The sequence below is a fragment of the Dromaius novaehollandiae genome, chromosome W, assembly GCF_036370855.1.
Source record: "Dromaius novaehollandiae isolate bDroNov1 chromosome W, bDroNov1.hap1, whole genome shotgun sequence".
Taxonomy (NCBI): Eukaryota; Metazoa; Chordata; class Aves; order Casuariiformes; family Dromaiidae; genus Dromaius; species Dromaius novaehollandiae.
In genome coordinates, this window is record NC_088130.1 from 44,774,231 (window position 1) to 44,788,486 (window position 14,256).

Here is a 14,256-nt window from a genome sequence, read left to right on the forward strand (position 1 = left end):
GATAGGTCTGAAGACATACCACAGTATTACACAGTGACTTTTATCAGTACAACCTTGTGTTTGTAACTGCATGCAGAGCAGGTAGATCCTTAAGGCACAGATGTAGGTGAAACTGCAATTTACCTGAACCTAAGCACATTAACAAAAAATTTTATTCGACTGTTTAATATAGCACCACACAAAAGGTACACAGTGCTTTGTGTTGCCCTTAAAGAACATGCCAAAAAACTTTTGAACTATAAAAACTAGAGAAGTCATCCCGAAAGAGCCGCAGGTTTTGTACATAGTGTTTTAATCATCCTTCAGGCAGATTAAGCATTGTTTCCATACCCATTAGTTCTCTCTCAACTTCTAGGTTTTGAGCTTCACTCAAAAAAAAGTCACTTAGGCCAAGATGAGCTGCTGTGCTTTCAGGAAAAAGGTTCACTTCAGAACTTCTACCAGTAAGTCCAGCTGACAACATACTAGACAGCTGCTAAATTTTGTTTCTTGAGAAAAGCAACTTAATTTTGATTAATGGTAATAATGTGAACTGGGCTCTACAAATCAAATCCTGGCAAATTAAGAAAGGTTTGGAATTGGCTTTTAATTCTGCCTTATGTTGAAAAAGAAACAAGGAGTAATACTTTGTATAATTACAGATAAATAGTATCATAGAAAAAGATGAGTAATTTAGGGTCATCTAGCCCATCCACTGTTTCAGTACAGATTGCTGTAATAGCTTGAGAATATTTCCAATATAAGGTGCTTCTAAAGCATTTATCGACTTGTCACATTTCTTACATAGCTAGACTCTTGAACTGTACTTTGTTTCTTAGCCTGAATTGTTCAGAGTAAGTTTTGTATATTAACTATTACACTATTAGGCTTACATTAAATAAGCTTTTTTGTTGTTCTTTCTATAATTGAGGTGAACTGGCAATATTTCTATTTTGCCTGAACATGGAACACACAGATGTTTCAAAACATCCTTTATTTGATGCATTTTGGAGTTAGAGAAAGGCTACTTATTTGCATAAAGGGAACCTTAGCAAGTCAACAATACTAAGAGCTGTGGTCAAACAGAAGTGTGGAATGGACCCAGTGCTAATGCATATAAAGGGAGTACTGAAAAACTTCTAGGCTTCCAGCTTCACCGACTCTAGTATGGAACGTGCTTCTTTATACTCTTCAGCTTCTTCCAATTCTTTTTCATTTTCCTGCAATTAAAAAGAGTTTTTGAGTACTTCAGTAATAACTGACATATTTAATATAAGAAGGAAACCATGAAACAAAAAGGTTATATCAAAATTGAGAATATTAGTTCTACATGATTAAAAGCACAGGTTTAAAGTATAATGGCAGCCATATGTGAGTAGACCTATGGGTACCTTTATTCTATTAAATAAATATTTAAAAACAAGTACATCAAAATTGGAACCAATGACAATAGAACTCCGAACAAGCATACTATTAGGAAAAAAGCTTAAGCAGAGATTGACAATTGAAAAAACATACTTCCTTAAAGTTCATATTAATAAAAAATTCAAGGTAAGCTAAGAACAGAAAGTAAGTCTGCTGCAAGAAAGCAAGTCTTAGACTTCTGAATTCTTGAAAACAATTATAAGCCCTCCACACATGCATTTGTCATGTTAAGTTTGCATAGTATGTTGTACAGATTAATAGCATCAAGTATAAATCATTTCTGCATCCCACTGAAGTCTAAACCAGCTAATTGTCAAGTCACAAGTTGTCTAAATGACAAAAGGAGCCTAATCCTGCCAAATATTAAGCATCTATTTTGGAAGACACTAGGGGCATATCACCTGAGGACAAGAGAAGTTGAGTTTTCCTTTGAAAAGAGAGTCCTAACCGATCATTGTTACATTTTAACAGTCACCTGTCAGAGGCTTAACTTAGAGTGTGTAATATTAGCTTCACAGTAACATTTACATCTCTAACAGAATTCTTGGTGAAAAATCAGCTTTTAAAGTGAGCATGATAATCTCCAAGCTTAGTTTACTTTCCGTGAAACTATTTGTATAAAATACTACTTATTCCTGCAATTCATATCCTTAAAAAAATGGAGCATTAATGCCCACCTCACTAATAAATGATATAAGCACTACTCAGCAAGGACTTCTGCTGTTTTTTCACTTGGCTATATCAAAACAAATGTGTTCAGTGAGGTATTTTAAATATTTTGGGTCACAACAAGCATATTTTATATATATATCCTCACAAACTAGAAAAACTATCTAAAGCAGGTAAGCTATTTTAGCTGACTGTATAACTAGCACAGGAATTCAGAGTCAGCTCAGTACTTAAGTGTATGCTAGGTATACGTTCCATTGAAGACCATTTCTAGCATTCTAACACATACAATTTTTGTATACTACAGACCAAGTCTGCATAGACAGTTATCTGAAATGGAATACTGGTATGTTATCGGATGCCAGTCTTGGAACCTTTAAGTAATTCTTCAATCAAGTTCTATTACGCTTCAATTACACTGCAAGCTAAACATGTTTATACAGTTTCACCACAGAAAGAACACTTCATTATGTGAGATATTCAGTATTATCTGATAAACAGCTTTTGGTGCAACACTTACTAGTAGTTGAGTAAGATCTGCGTGTGCGACTTCTAATCTGCGTTGGCAGTCTGGAATCATCATTCGTGATTCTTGCAAGATCTCGATCTGTGAAAATTGGAAGCCAATGAAATGAAAATGTGTTCCAGATGGAAATCGTACTTTTTAAAAGGAGCCTTTACTCTGAAAACTGAGTAGCCCAATCATCATCTAGGAACTTCAGAACAGTTGCATATTTTCTGAATAGGCTTTTTTTATTAAAACATATTGACTTAGCATAATTGCTTAAAATTCTGTTAATGTATATTAATAAAGATTTTACAAGACATTTCCATTTCCTTTGTGTTTAATTAAATATAATTTATTAAGTGGAGAAAAAGTATTTAGAATAATTTTTTCCCTTAGAAAGTAGTAGTACTGCCTGGTAAGGTTTCCATATAACATTTGTTAAAAAAATGCTATTTAGAACAAACTTTCTCCTGCTGTCATGAAGCAGCTTCATCCAAAATGGGATCAGCTGGTTATATAAATATCTCCTGCATCTTTTGGGTAATAAAGAAAAACAGTGTTCAGATAATACCACATAGAGATAATTACTGCATGAAAAAAGTTATTGAGTTATTGATCACATTGTGTGCACACTGCAGGAGGCTCTGACTGAAAGAAAAAGGTAAAGAAAAATGAAAAGCAAAGACCAGCAGGCTCATATTTTTGATGCTTATCATGCATAAAAAGTTATTACTTATCCTTGTGCTTCATTTTAGGAGAAAGATTATTCTCACCATGCACTTTGAACAAAATTACTAAACTGGCACCCCACTGAATCTGAACATCCTGCCTCCACCTACAGAAAACAACTTCAGATTTATACAAGGGAACACTTATTTCATGGAACATTTCTGGACCTGAAATCCATCCACTGAAAAGGTGTGCAGAGTTGTTCAGTAATGTTAAATCTATGTAGAAATGAAAATCAGTTAGATATTAAAGTACTAAACCTCTTCTGCATTCAGGATAACCTGCAACAGAATCCTTTCACTTTAAATGGTCTCACTATATTCTGTCATTCCTACGTTGTATATTTCTTTCAGTGTTAATGATGCAGTGTTTGGAAGGACTAAAGGGAACAATAATCTCTGGAGGGAAGATGAGCTATGACTAAGAATTTATTTATGTACACAGGGAGTCCTTTTGCATTAAAGCATTATCATCATGCATTTACATGTCACTGCTCAAGTTCTTAATTCAAGCCATTTTTGAAAGAATTTGCCATTTTTGAAAGAATTTGCCATTTTTGTTTCTGACTTCATTTCAGAGAACATAAGGCAAAACCTGTCTACTTTAATGAAGCAAGATAGATGACAAATGCTAAGGAAAAAAAAAAAAGTTAAGCACCCCCAAGTTCCAGTTCTCAACAGCATTATCACTGTTCTTTAAGCAGTCAGTATTAGATTGTATTAAAGATAAATTAATCACTTTGCATATTACACTATCAGCAGTGAATGAATAAAGGTTTGTAACTTCCACAGAAGACAGTGTGCCATAAACTGCACGAGATGATGCCTTCTGCCTTATGTACTACTACGTTGTTCTATAAAGAATACATACAGGGCTAAGAATATCCAATACTGACTTCCCTGGGCTGGTACTGCTAACCAGTTGGGCACTGTGAGGCTGGTGGATGATGTGGAAAGCAGTAACTCATTTTATATATGCCATCAATAAGCTATCTGGGAAGGGAAGAAGTATAACCTGGAATCTGCAAGCTGTAGTCCTGGCTTCTGTAAGAAAAGAACATAAGACTACCCAGATCACTCAGTTTGAAACAGAATTTGATAGAGATCTGAAGAAGTACCTGAGTTTTACTTACATTTGCCTGCTGTTATGCAATACTAAATAAAAACCAGAAGAAAGTTAAATCTTAGAACCTCTACATCCAGTAGGTGCAAATACTTGGAGAACAGGAATGGTTAGAGAACCAGGCAGTAGTAAACTACTGAGCTAGCTACTCAGATTTTGATGACTTTTGCATAAATACTTTTTTTCAAATAATCTTCTTTAACAAAAATAATCCCAGGTAGACCATTTACTGTTACAAATCTGTATAATAAAGCAAAGTCAAAAGCTTGAACAATTAGATAAGCTGTAAGGTTGGAATTATAAGAAAGCATTTGCTCTCCAAATTCTATGAAAATTAAACAGCAGTCCTACTCTCCTTTCCCAACATACTCTAGAAACTTTCTGGCTGAATTGTAAGTAGTTTAACTTACAAGCAGGTCATAGAGGAAGTTACTATGTGAGAATCATCTAACTCTAGTAAGTACCATAAATATCTTCAAGGTTACTGTGAATTACAACACGAAATAAAAGTATTAAAACCTGGAATAACTGAAGTGCATCTAAATGAAGTGTTAAGACAAAAGCAGTAAAGCACAACAATATATACAAAGACAAGCAAATTGGATTTGTTGTCAATAAGTGTACACGGGATCAGAAGAGCTATTGTGACTACAGTGAGGATGACATCCCAATTCTTTTTACATGTATTGAAAAGCCAGTACAACAAATCTCTTCAAACAGCCAAATTTCTAGTCAATTGTCTTTCTGTATTGAAGGTATTTCTACTAAGAAGCCTGGCATTTTCCACAAGAAAGTACTCTGCTCGTGTTTGATGGAGCTCTTTAAATGTTGGTATGTATATATTTACTAAATACAATGTGGATTTTTCTTACATTGGATCAGATGTCAAGAACTGGTGTCTGTTATACACTATCAATAGCCTTCAATCTGTTTCCCATAAATTTCAGATTACATTAACAGAGAAAGCTGAACAGAAAAGCCAGATGCAAATATACAGATCCACCTACCAGTCACTTAAGTGGAAGTGCACCATAATAAAGAATCAGTTTTACACATTCAAAATAAGCCCAAAGGCCAAACGCAGCTTTGAAAAACAGCTGAGGAGGTAATGTCTGAGGTATAAACAACTTAGATTTTAGCAGGTCCCACAGTAACAAAAGTTCAAAGCCACTATTTCAACTTACCAGGGAAGATCGGAGCTGCTCAAAGGAGGGAAGATGCTCTAATTTAGGATCATCCAAGCACTTATGTTATATTAAAGCATCAAATTTTTGATACTTTAAGAATATGCTTAGAATGGAAATAAGTATTACTGTTTAAGAGCATCAGTATCAAGTATTCTGCAGCAGGAAACAATTTCATTCAGTCTAACTGACATGTGTTATATAGTAGGGACAACAGAGCTTGATCAGCTTCAAAAAAGATGGAAGCAGATTTCTGTTTTTTTTTATCTGACTCACAATTAAACAAAAGATTTAGAGATGTACAGATCCACAAATAATCCGAAAACAACAATAAGAAAACCTCCATAGGGCAGTCTGTCATCCCTTTACCTTAGAAGAAGAATAGCGTAATAAACTACTGGGTCATAGGATGTGATAACAGTATTGTTTTACATGACAGGATTGGCATTCTAGCCACAAAAGATTGGCTAAGAAAAACAGATTTGTGAATTAATGTGTATGTGTGTATCTCTCTCTCTCTCTCTCTATATATATATATATTCATACACACACACACACACACACACACGCGTAAGAATAAAGAGTTCTTTCTTGGAAGTGAGACACACTAAATCACCAGAGGTTCAGTATGGGACTGTGAGATGGTAACTAAAAGGAGGTGCTTTTAAAATATGGCAGCAAACAGTTGCCCTTTGACTGTTGCACAACTGAAAACATAATCATGTCTCTCCTCACAGACAGGTGAGGCAAAATTACAAACTCAAAGACAGTAGAGAAAAAAAGAAAAAACATGCAAATAATTCAGTTTGTTAAGAAAAGTGCTGTTCGTTCAAACTACTTTTCATCAGAAAGCTTATAAAACACTTGAAATCTGTTGACTAGTTACAGCCACATTTGACAGAATGGCTGAGACCCAAAAGAAAAAAGACATCTCTAAGTATCACGAATACCAATGGTACCAAAATTAATAAGCCTATGAGGAAAAGACTGTAGCACAATGTAAACAGTACTGTTAGGGCTGCTGGTTGGCTAATCAGCCTATTTTATAACTTATAGCCACAATATGGTATCATTTCTCACCCCAGTGGTAATCAGGGTGCATAAAGACATTGACGCAGGGGTGGGGGCAAGAAAGGGAGGATGAAGGGAGTAGGAAGATGTAGGGGCAGTGGGAGAAAGCTGGGTACAGGAAAGACAGGTGACCATAGGAGACATGACACTAAGCTGAAGTTATAACAATTGAGGAGAGAGGGATATAGAGGAAAAAAACCCAAACCACAGGAAAACAGGTTTTGTTAGTTCCATTTCCTATGAAGCAACTTGTTTTCTTTACAAATGACAAGACCAAAAGAGGCTTGAGTTATCCACAAATACAGGATACAAGAAATGTTTGCAGTCTGTTGCACATGAGTTCTTTCCCAAATATATTGATCAAAACACTTCTGAAGGCTTACAGAACGAAAAAAAAAAGGAGCACATGATCTCTTTTCTATGGTACTTGAATGTTTTAGGCACTGAAATGGCTGTAACTACAAGTTAACTACATTTGTAGCAAGAAACATGAAAGAGAAGAAAATTCACTAGATCTAAATGCCTCAGTATTTCAGACTTGGGCTTTCTCTGCAACTCCTCTTAGGTGAGGGCCAATCCAGTTTCTTCTATAGCAGATCACCTTAGGAGGTACAAGGCAGAAAAGTATGTTTGGTCTTTCTGGAAAAGAGTTGGGCTTTGGCTGTTTTCTGCTAACACACATCTATAAGGTTTTCTTCACTGTCAGCTGTGGGGGGGCAGGAGGGGCAAATGGACACAGGACTTGAAGCTCAAAAATGGAGATACTGCTCAAAGGACAGAAGCAAAATTCAGTGTCCCCCATGCAAAATTTTTTGATTTAAATATTTGTATAATAAATTACAGATGCTGCTCCTTAATATTAACTTGCAGAATGATAATGGAATTACCAATTATAGAAAGTTGTCTTTTAATCTACAGGCAGCACATTCCTCCCAGCAGCTCTCAAGATTCTACCTGAACAGATCGTACATGTTGATGTGAGTATGAACCTCACCCTGTAAACAGATGAGGGATGGTAACAGCCTAAACAAGGAGGTTTCTTTGGAAGTGATGTGAGGAAAACACTGACAAAAGAAAGACTTGATTTCCCAACAAGAGTGGCTCAACCTTGTCAGAACAGATAACCAAATTTTCTCTCCATTTTCTTTAGGGGGGTGGATGTGAGGGATTTAGACTTTTTTATTTTTTAGGGTAAGATAGAGATTCTGAACCTGTGCTTAATGTAGTGCACACTTTTCTAAAAGTTAGAAGGCTGTTTAGGAAAGGTTTTAGAATAAACTTGAAGGTTTAGGGGGAATCCTCCTTTTATTTTATGGAAAAAAATACCTGGGGAAATATCTGTGCCAAAACTGGAAGCAGAACAGACATAAGCCAGAAAAGTCAAGTCCAGACTTCTTTTTTTCCTGTAGAGCAGAGGAAAGGTGAGCCCAGTTACAAAAGAAATGAATCCTCTCTCATCTCACTGCCAAGTCTTTCTACTGAAGGAATGTTTTCATACTAACTTATTCCAGATATTGCACAAGCATCTCAAATCTTCAGTATAGAATCTGGAATACAAAAAGGTATTTATATCTCACTGGGGGAAAAAAAGAAAAACAGCTTTTGGAAAACAGAAGAGAAAAAAGTAAGATAACAGTAATGATTTGTCAGCAACCGCTCTCTTTCAGAAAGCAGATTAGGCAATTAACCCACAAGTTGAAAGCCTTTTCAGTACCACCTGTATGTCTGTAGTTCATTCAGAGAACTCCAGGTTGCTAAGTTTTTAAAGAGACAAATCTGTACTTGTTAAGGTTACTACCCAAATACATAAAGTGGAGCATCAGACTTTTAGAGAGGCAGTGGAAACGCTAACAACCTAAACAGCTAGAGCTACAGAGTTCAGATTATTAAGCAGAGGTCATCTATTCTTAGAGAAAACCCAAAGGTTTATGAACGCGATCAGACTGTAATGAAACTAGATGTTTCACCTAATCTTACTGTACTTAATTTGTAAGACGGAGAACTTTGTGTTTGAACTGATAGGGTGGGGGACGGAAAGAGTTAAAAACTGAAAAACCCAACTGAGGTGACTAGAGTACTTCTTCAATGCTTAAACAGACATTTAAAATGAAAAAGTTACTGAGCATTCCAGTGCTGCATAATAAGATATGTAGCTCACTCTGATCTTCCGCACTGATTTTCCAAAAACAGTATAAATGATTTCCAGCTGTATTTCCTTTTTTAGCTGTTTCAGGAAATATTCTACCTCCCACTCAAAGTAAGAGAAATACCTGACTTTTTTGCTAATACTTGGAGAAAACCTCTATTAGCAAGATTGTACGTACTCTGTAGCATGCAGATATTAAATTCTATGTTGAATTCATTAGATTTTTACTTCATTTGGGAAAGACATGACATGAGAAGTAATTTAGAATTGTAGGATAACTATTAAAAAAAAATCAATCACTTATCGGTAAAAACGCTGATAGTTAACTGAAACTCCAAAGCAGATGCACAACCCCACTGAGAGGAACCAAAGAGTAGATACCTCAGACTCCTCCCACACTCACAAGTACTCAAGATAAAAGCATTAGATTGTAAAGGGTGTTCCTTAAGTTCAGGACAAATAAAAAGCCACAAAAACATGAAAACCACTGTTTCCTACCATTAGTCTGCACTCATGGGTGACTAGAATGTGATTTTTTTTTTTTTTAACAGATGAAGTATCAGAAAACCCTGTGTAAAGTCTTTATATATTGAGAATCATTAGAACTGTGTAGAAAATAAGGCTTCATCACTAAAAAAATCTGCACTGAAGTACAACTGCATTACTTGCTGGAACCAGTCATGGTTTTTAGTGACTCTTTGCAGAAATTATATTCAGCATTTACAAAGAATTAAAATGCTTAATAACCTTTCTTTCCTAAAAGCTTTTTGGTTGAAGATAGTGTGATTTTGAGATACAAAATTTATGAAAATCTCTTCTTTCATAGTATTTTTCAAATACTGCTCTTCATTTATGTTCTTCTGCCAATGTGGCTCAAATAAAACTCTAGTGAAAGCTTTCCCTGAATTTCTAAATCTCTCATCTACATTTTGTAAGCAAAACCAGATGCTGAGAGGTTTTTTTTTCTTGTTAATAAACTATAAGTGATGAGAAAGGAAGGGCTTCCCCACCCAATAAGGCTAGAGAGTCTTATCCTTGGTAACAGAGCCTGCCACACACATACAGCAGCACTGAGAGCAAAACTGTCATTTTTGTTTCTCTGAGACAAATCTGCTCTTCATGAAACAAGTCCTCCTGGACAGTGCAGGCTGGAGGCTCAGATGTAACTGCTGCCAACAACCCTAGTAGGTCACTGCTACAGCTAGAGACCACCTGAATTCCCAGGAACCACAAGCTGCTCCACTCTTAGACATTAGAAGGAAAATACTACTGAGTCAAACCCTAACTACTGTTATATTTTAACATGAATAATGCTATTCCTATGGTATAAGTTAAAATACAAGTTTATTTGGTCACTTCCATACTGTTAACCCATAAATTCTTCTGCAGAATCGCAGCTAAAGAAGTAAATGAGAAAAAGCATACTAAAAAGCTTAAAAGCACCCCTCCCTCAGCTGTGGATTGATTCTATTTACATAGCTGATTTCCTACCTCAGCTAAAAAAATAATATATTGTTAAAGTTATTATCCTAGTCTCAAATGATTGAATTTATTCACCTTCCCAAATGCTATTTTTCATTACTGAAATAAAGACTATAAACATATTTTAAAATAAATAAAATTATTCAGATTAGAAATTACTAACTAAAAGCAATTCTTAAAATGTGTAACTACAGATAATTTTCCTGAAGAACTCTTCAAGATACTAACTCCATCCAAAACCTGCTTTTGAGCAAAACTCTCCTGCTATTGTATAATTTTCTTTAGTGTAAAAGATTTGATCCTGCGACAAGTGTACACGTTCTTTCTGAGCCTCCAAGTTCATCACAACTTAAAATATTTACAACTTTCAGAACGCAAAGTAAAGTGTGCTAAAAGAACAATAAATGAAGGTGTCATTGGAGGAATTAATTGCTTTCAAAATGAATTCAGGCAGTTTCTGAGTGAACTGAGACTGTTCACTTAGGAGACTTTCGCCACTGTTCTTTCTGAAAATATCCTCAAATAGTACATTACAATTCTTTCTACAGCAAAAGTTCACAGCCTCTGCTATTCTTGACTTTGATGATTTTTTGCATGTCAGTGAGGAAATCCATGCAGTCAAACAGCCTGATGAATGGGGGACACTAAAAATTGGGATTGCATTCATTAGTTCTTGTTAGCATCAGCAGATCTTCAAAGACTACTATTTCTGCAGCATCTTGGAGTCAGTCAGCAATCAGGCAGAAACAGCTCAGCTCTACAAATACAATGTTTTCTGCAAATTCTGCATTTGTATTTCTTTCCCATGTTGTAATGAAAGCAACACAGGCCATTTTTATTCAGGAATTTGTTTTAGCTTCTTCTAAAAGGGCTTTTTCCTAACGTGTTTTTGTTAGTTTTTACATTCAGGTTTTCTTTAACCTATTCTTCCATTATTCTAATTCACTGTTTCTGTGAAGATTTAAGTGAATATATCTGGGAAATGCTTGTGGTGGGGGTGGAAAAGTATGGTTAAAAGTTAACAAATTTACTTGAAAAAAAATAAAGATCACAGACTCAGACAAGCCAAACTTCTATAAAGAATATAAACAAACCTCCCAAACCCAAGCCTTCTTTCAGTGACAAGGAAACTTGACATTGCCTCTCCTTCCAAAAGGGCATGTACCAACTGCCTGCAACTACTGTCCTTTGTGGGGAACCTGGCAAGAAAAATTCCACCGTACTGTAACTGTGACTCTAAATCAACCTTTTGAGCACATGAAAGTACAGCAGGCATATTTCCAGCTAGCGGCCCCCAACACCTCTCACAGCTGCTAGAAGTTAACCTACCCATTGCTCTCTGTGCTAGATGCCTATGATTTTTACCAAACGCACGCTAGCATACTCGGAGTTTATGTTTCATCTTCATATTAGCTAACAGACATCTAAATTTCACAGTAACATTCATGCTTACCACCAAGCACTTAATTAACCTAATTTATCTAGAACAGTTCTTTTCAGGTTCTCAGCATTTTTGAGAAATAGAGTTCATGATGGCCTCCTATTCAATGTTAGTGATAGCCATCCTGTCACCAAGTGCTAAATAATCCATGCCCAATCTCTGTATAATTTAACATTTTGGAGGAAAGGAAGTTTCTGCAAATGCAAGCTATGACTTTTACAATTAACAGAATTTTTAGTCTAGTATTTATACAACAGGAGTCTGGAAAGAGGTACAGGATATTCTCTTATTTAAGGATGACTATGATTAAAACAAAGCAAAGAAACAAAGAAAACAAGTTTTAGGATAGTTTACCTGCTTCTTAATTCCATAATCATCACATGCTTCAGCTTTCATTTTTTCAATCTTTTCTTCTTGCTGTTTTGCTTCTTTTTCGTACATAACTTTTTCTTTTGCCAGTCTGCAATTAAACCAAGTGATTGTGTTAATTTGGTTCTGTTATGGTAAAATGTTACACCACTGATAACAAAAAGCCCTGAAAGCTGCAGCCCTAGAAGATAGAGTTTTTACAAAGAAAGGCTCTTTAACACTTCAAAGAACTGTATCTAAGAAATGCTGAATTTAGCTATTATGTATAATAGTTCTTATAAGAATATTTTCAATAAAAATATTTTTATTTTAAAGGTTCAGTGTAGGCTTATCCATATAGACTATCCTAAAAAGCTATATATTGGTACTTCATTTCAAATACATAACAGAAACAGAAAAAGAAGTTGCCTTGTAGATCTGGATGACAGCTAATAAAGGAGAAAGCTATCTTTGTATCTCAAAAAAAAATCACATCATAGGCAGCTGAAACAAACTTAATATTAAGATGTCTGCAAAGGCAACATTGTTATTCTTAGCTTTTAGATGAGCATTTGTCAACCCTTCTCAATATCATCCAGGTTCTGATAGTTTTGAACCTACTGAATAATGTGACTGCACCAAGTACAACACCTTAGATGAGAAATGATGCTAAGTCCTTCTCAGTAGTAACTTTGAAAAAAGGCATCACGTTCAAACGAAAAGAAAAAGCAGTTTCAGGCTCACAAACTGCAATCCCAAAATATATTTTCCTAATCATAATTACATGTCATGCTGTTAAACGCAATATTTCACATACTAGTTTTGGCACAAAATACTGAAAAGTAATTTTCCCAAATAACACGATAGCCTCATAGCCCTGTGGTCCTTAGAGTACTTGCTGTGTTTATGTTGATGCTGGTTCTGGAGACAAAAGTAGCGTTTCTATAATTTACCTAATAACAATTTTCTTTATGGCCTGTTTTTCAAAAGGAAAGAAATCTGAATTTTAATCCTAATGATGGATCCATATTTTGAAGCAGGGTGCTTTTTGCTAACAAGTGTATATTCAAGAGTAATGGTTTTTTTTCTACTGGTTTCCTGTATTTCCTATAGAGAAGAACTCAGCGTGTACCTAAGAATATGTACAACAAATTTCTGTCACCACTGAGAAAAAGTAAAACTAAAATCTGCTTTGAAAGTAATGTTTGATGGTTATTAAGGAAATCCAGACCCTGAATGTCTATAAAAATGAACAAGCTAAGAACATTTGTAGGTCTTAAAATGTGGATAAAAGCAACAATGAAGTTCAATCTCATAAGACTAACAGGATTTTATCTGACTGCAATATGCAAGGCAATTTTGGTTTCAGAGGCAAAGTGAGTTTTTTTCACAGGTTCAATCAAATACAGCAATTGATAAACATAAAAAATTCTGAAGGTCAGAAGGGAATATTAAGGTAGCCTAGATTGATGTTCTGTAGTAATTTTTATATGGTAATTCCATGGTCATATACCTATATGCTGGATCACATAATGCCAGACTCAGACCAAAACATCCTTCTGGATCTGGAGAAGGATGAAGCAATTCCTGACTGGTGCATTCAAGACAAAAATGAATGCTGAGATTCAAAAATGAAACCTGAGAGCGTGCCAAAGAATATCCTTCCCCAACAAGAACAAGCATCAGATTAGCCTGTATTAGATAAGATTGTTTAAGTAGGAGAACTTACCAGTCAAAAGAACATAACCAGATTCAAGAAGCAAAGACTATATTATACAAATGAAAAGAGAATAAATAAAGGTCTTGTAGAGAGCTTCGTGGTCACCTTAGTGCATCAGAGCAAATTAATTCCTAATTTGTCACAGTTAAGTGCTCCACTAGAAGTGCTGCTGAGGATGGACAGTTCAGAACAGTGTGGGATGACAGGAACCTTTTGTGAGCTAAAACTGCAACAGAAGGAGCACCCCAGTAATACCTTGACAAAAATTCCTAGAGCATGTTCTAGTACTGTAATATCAGGTACTCCTTCCTGCTTTTGACAGTTTACATCATCCCAAATTGTTTTGCCCAAATAGCTTTATGCTGTGGTTCCACAACAATTGATCGAAGTTGGGCTCTGGTGGCACTCACTCGAACTGGTGCAAACCGCTAT

At 35.5% G+C, this 14,256-nt stretch overlaps 1 protein-coding gene across 1 annotated transcript in view; it reads right to left on the bottom strand.

The window, feature by feature from the left end:
* Positions 1-566: 566 nt before the first annotated feature.
* LOC112987099 (tubulin-specific chaperone A) overlaps positions 567-14,256 on the bottom strand; it is a 32,570-nt gene continuing 18,880 nt past the window's right edge. Inside the window, exons 2-4 of the mRNA XM_026106795.2 lie at positions 12,111-12,216; positions 2,594-2,680; positions 567-1,199 (exon numbers count right to left, since the gene is read on the bottom strand). Of these exons, the coding sequence (XP_025962580.2) occupies positions 1,119-1,199; positions 2,594-2,680; positions 12,111-12,216 (274 nt within the window). The 3' untranslated portion in view covers positions 567-1,118. The remainder of the gene's footprint in view (positions 1,200-2,593; positions 2,681-12,110; positions 12,217-14,256) is intronic.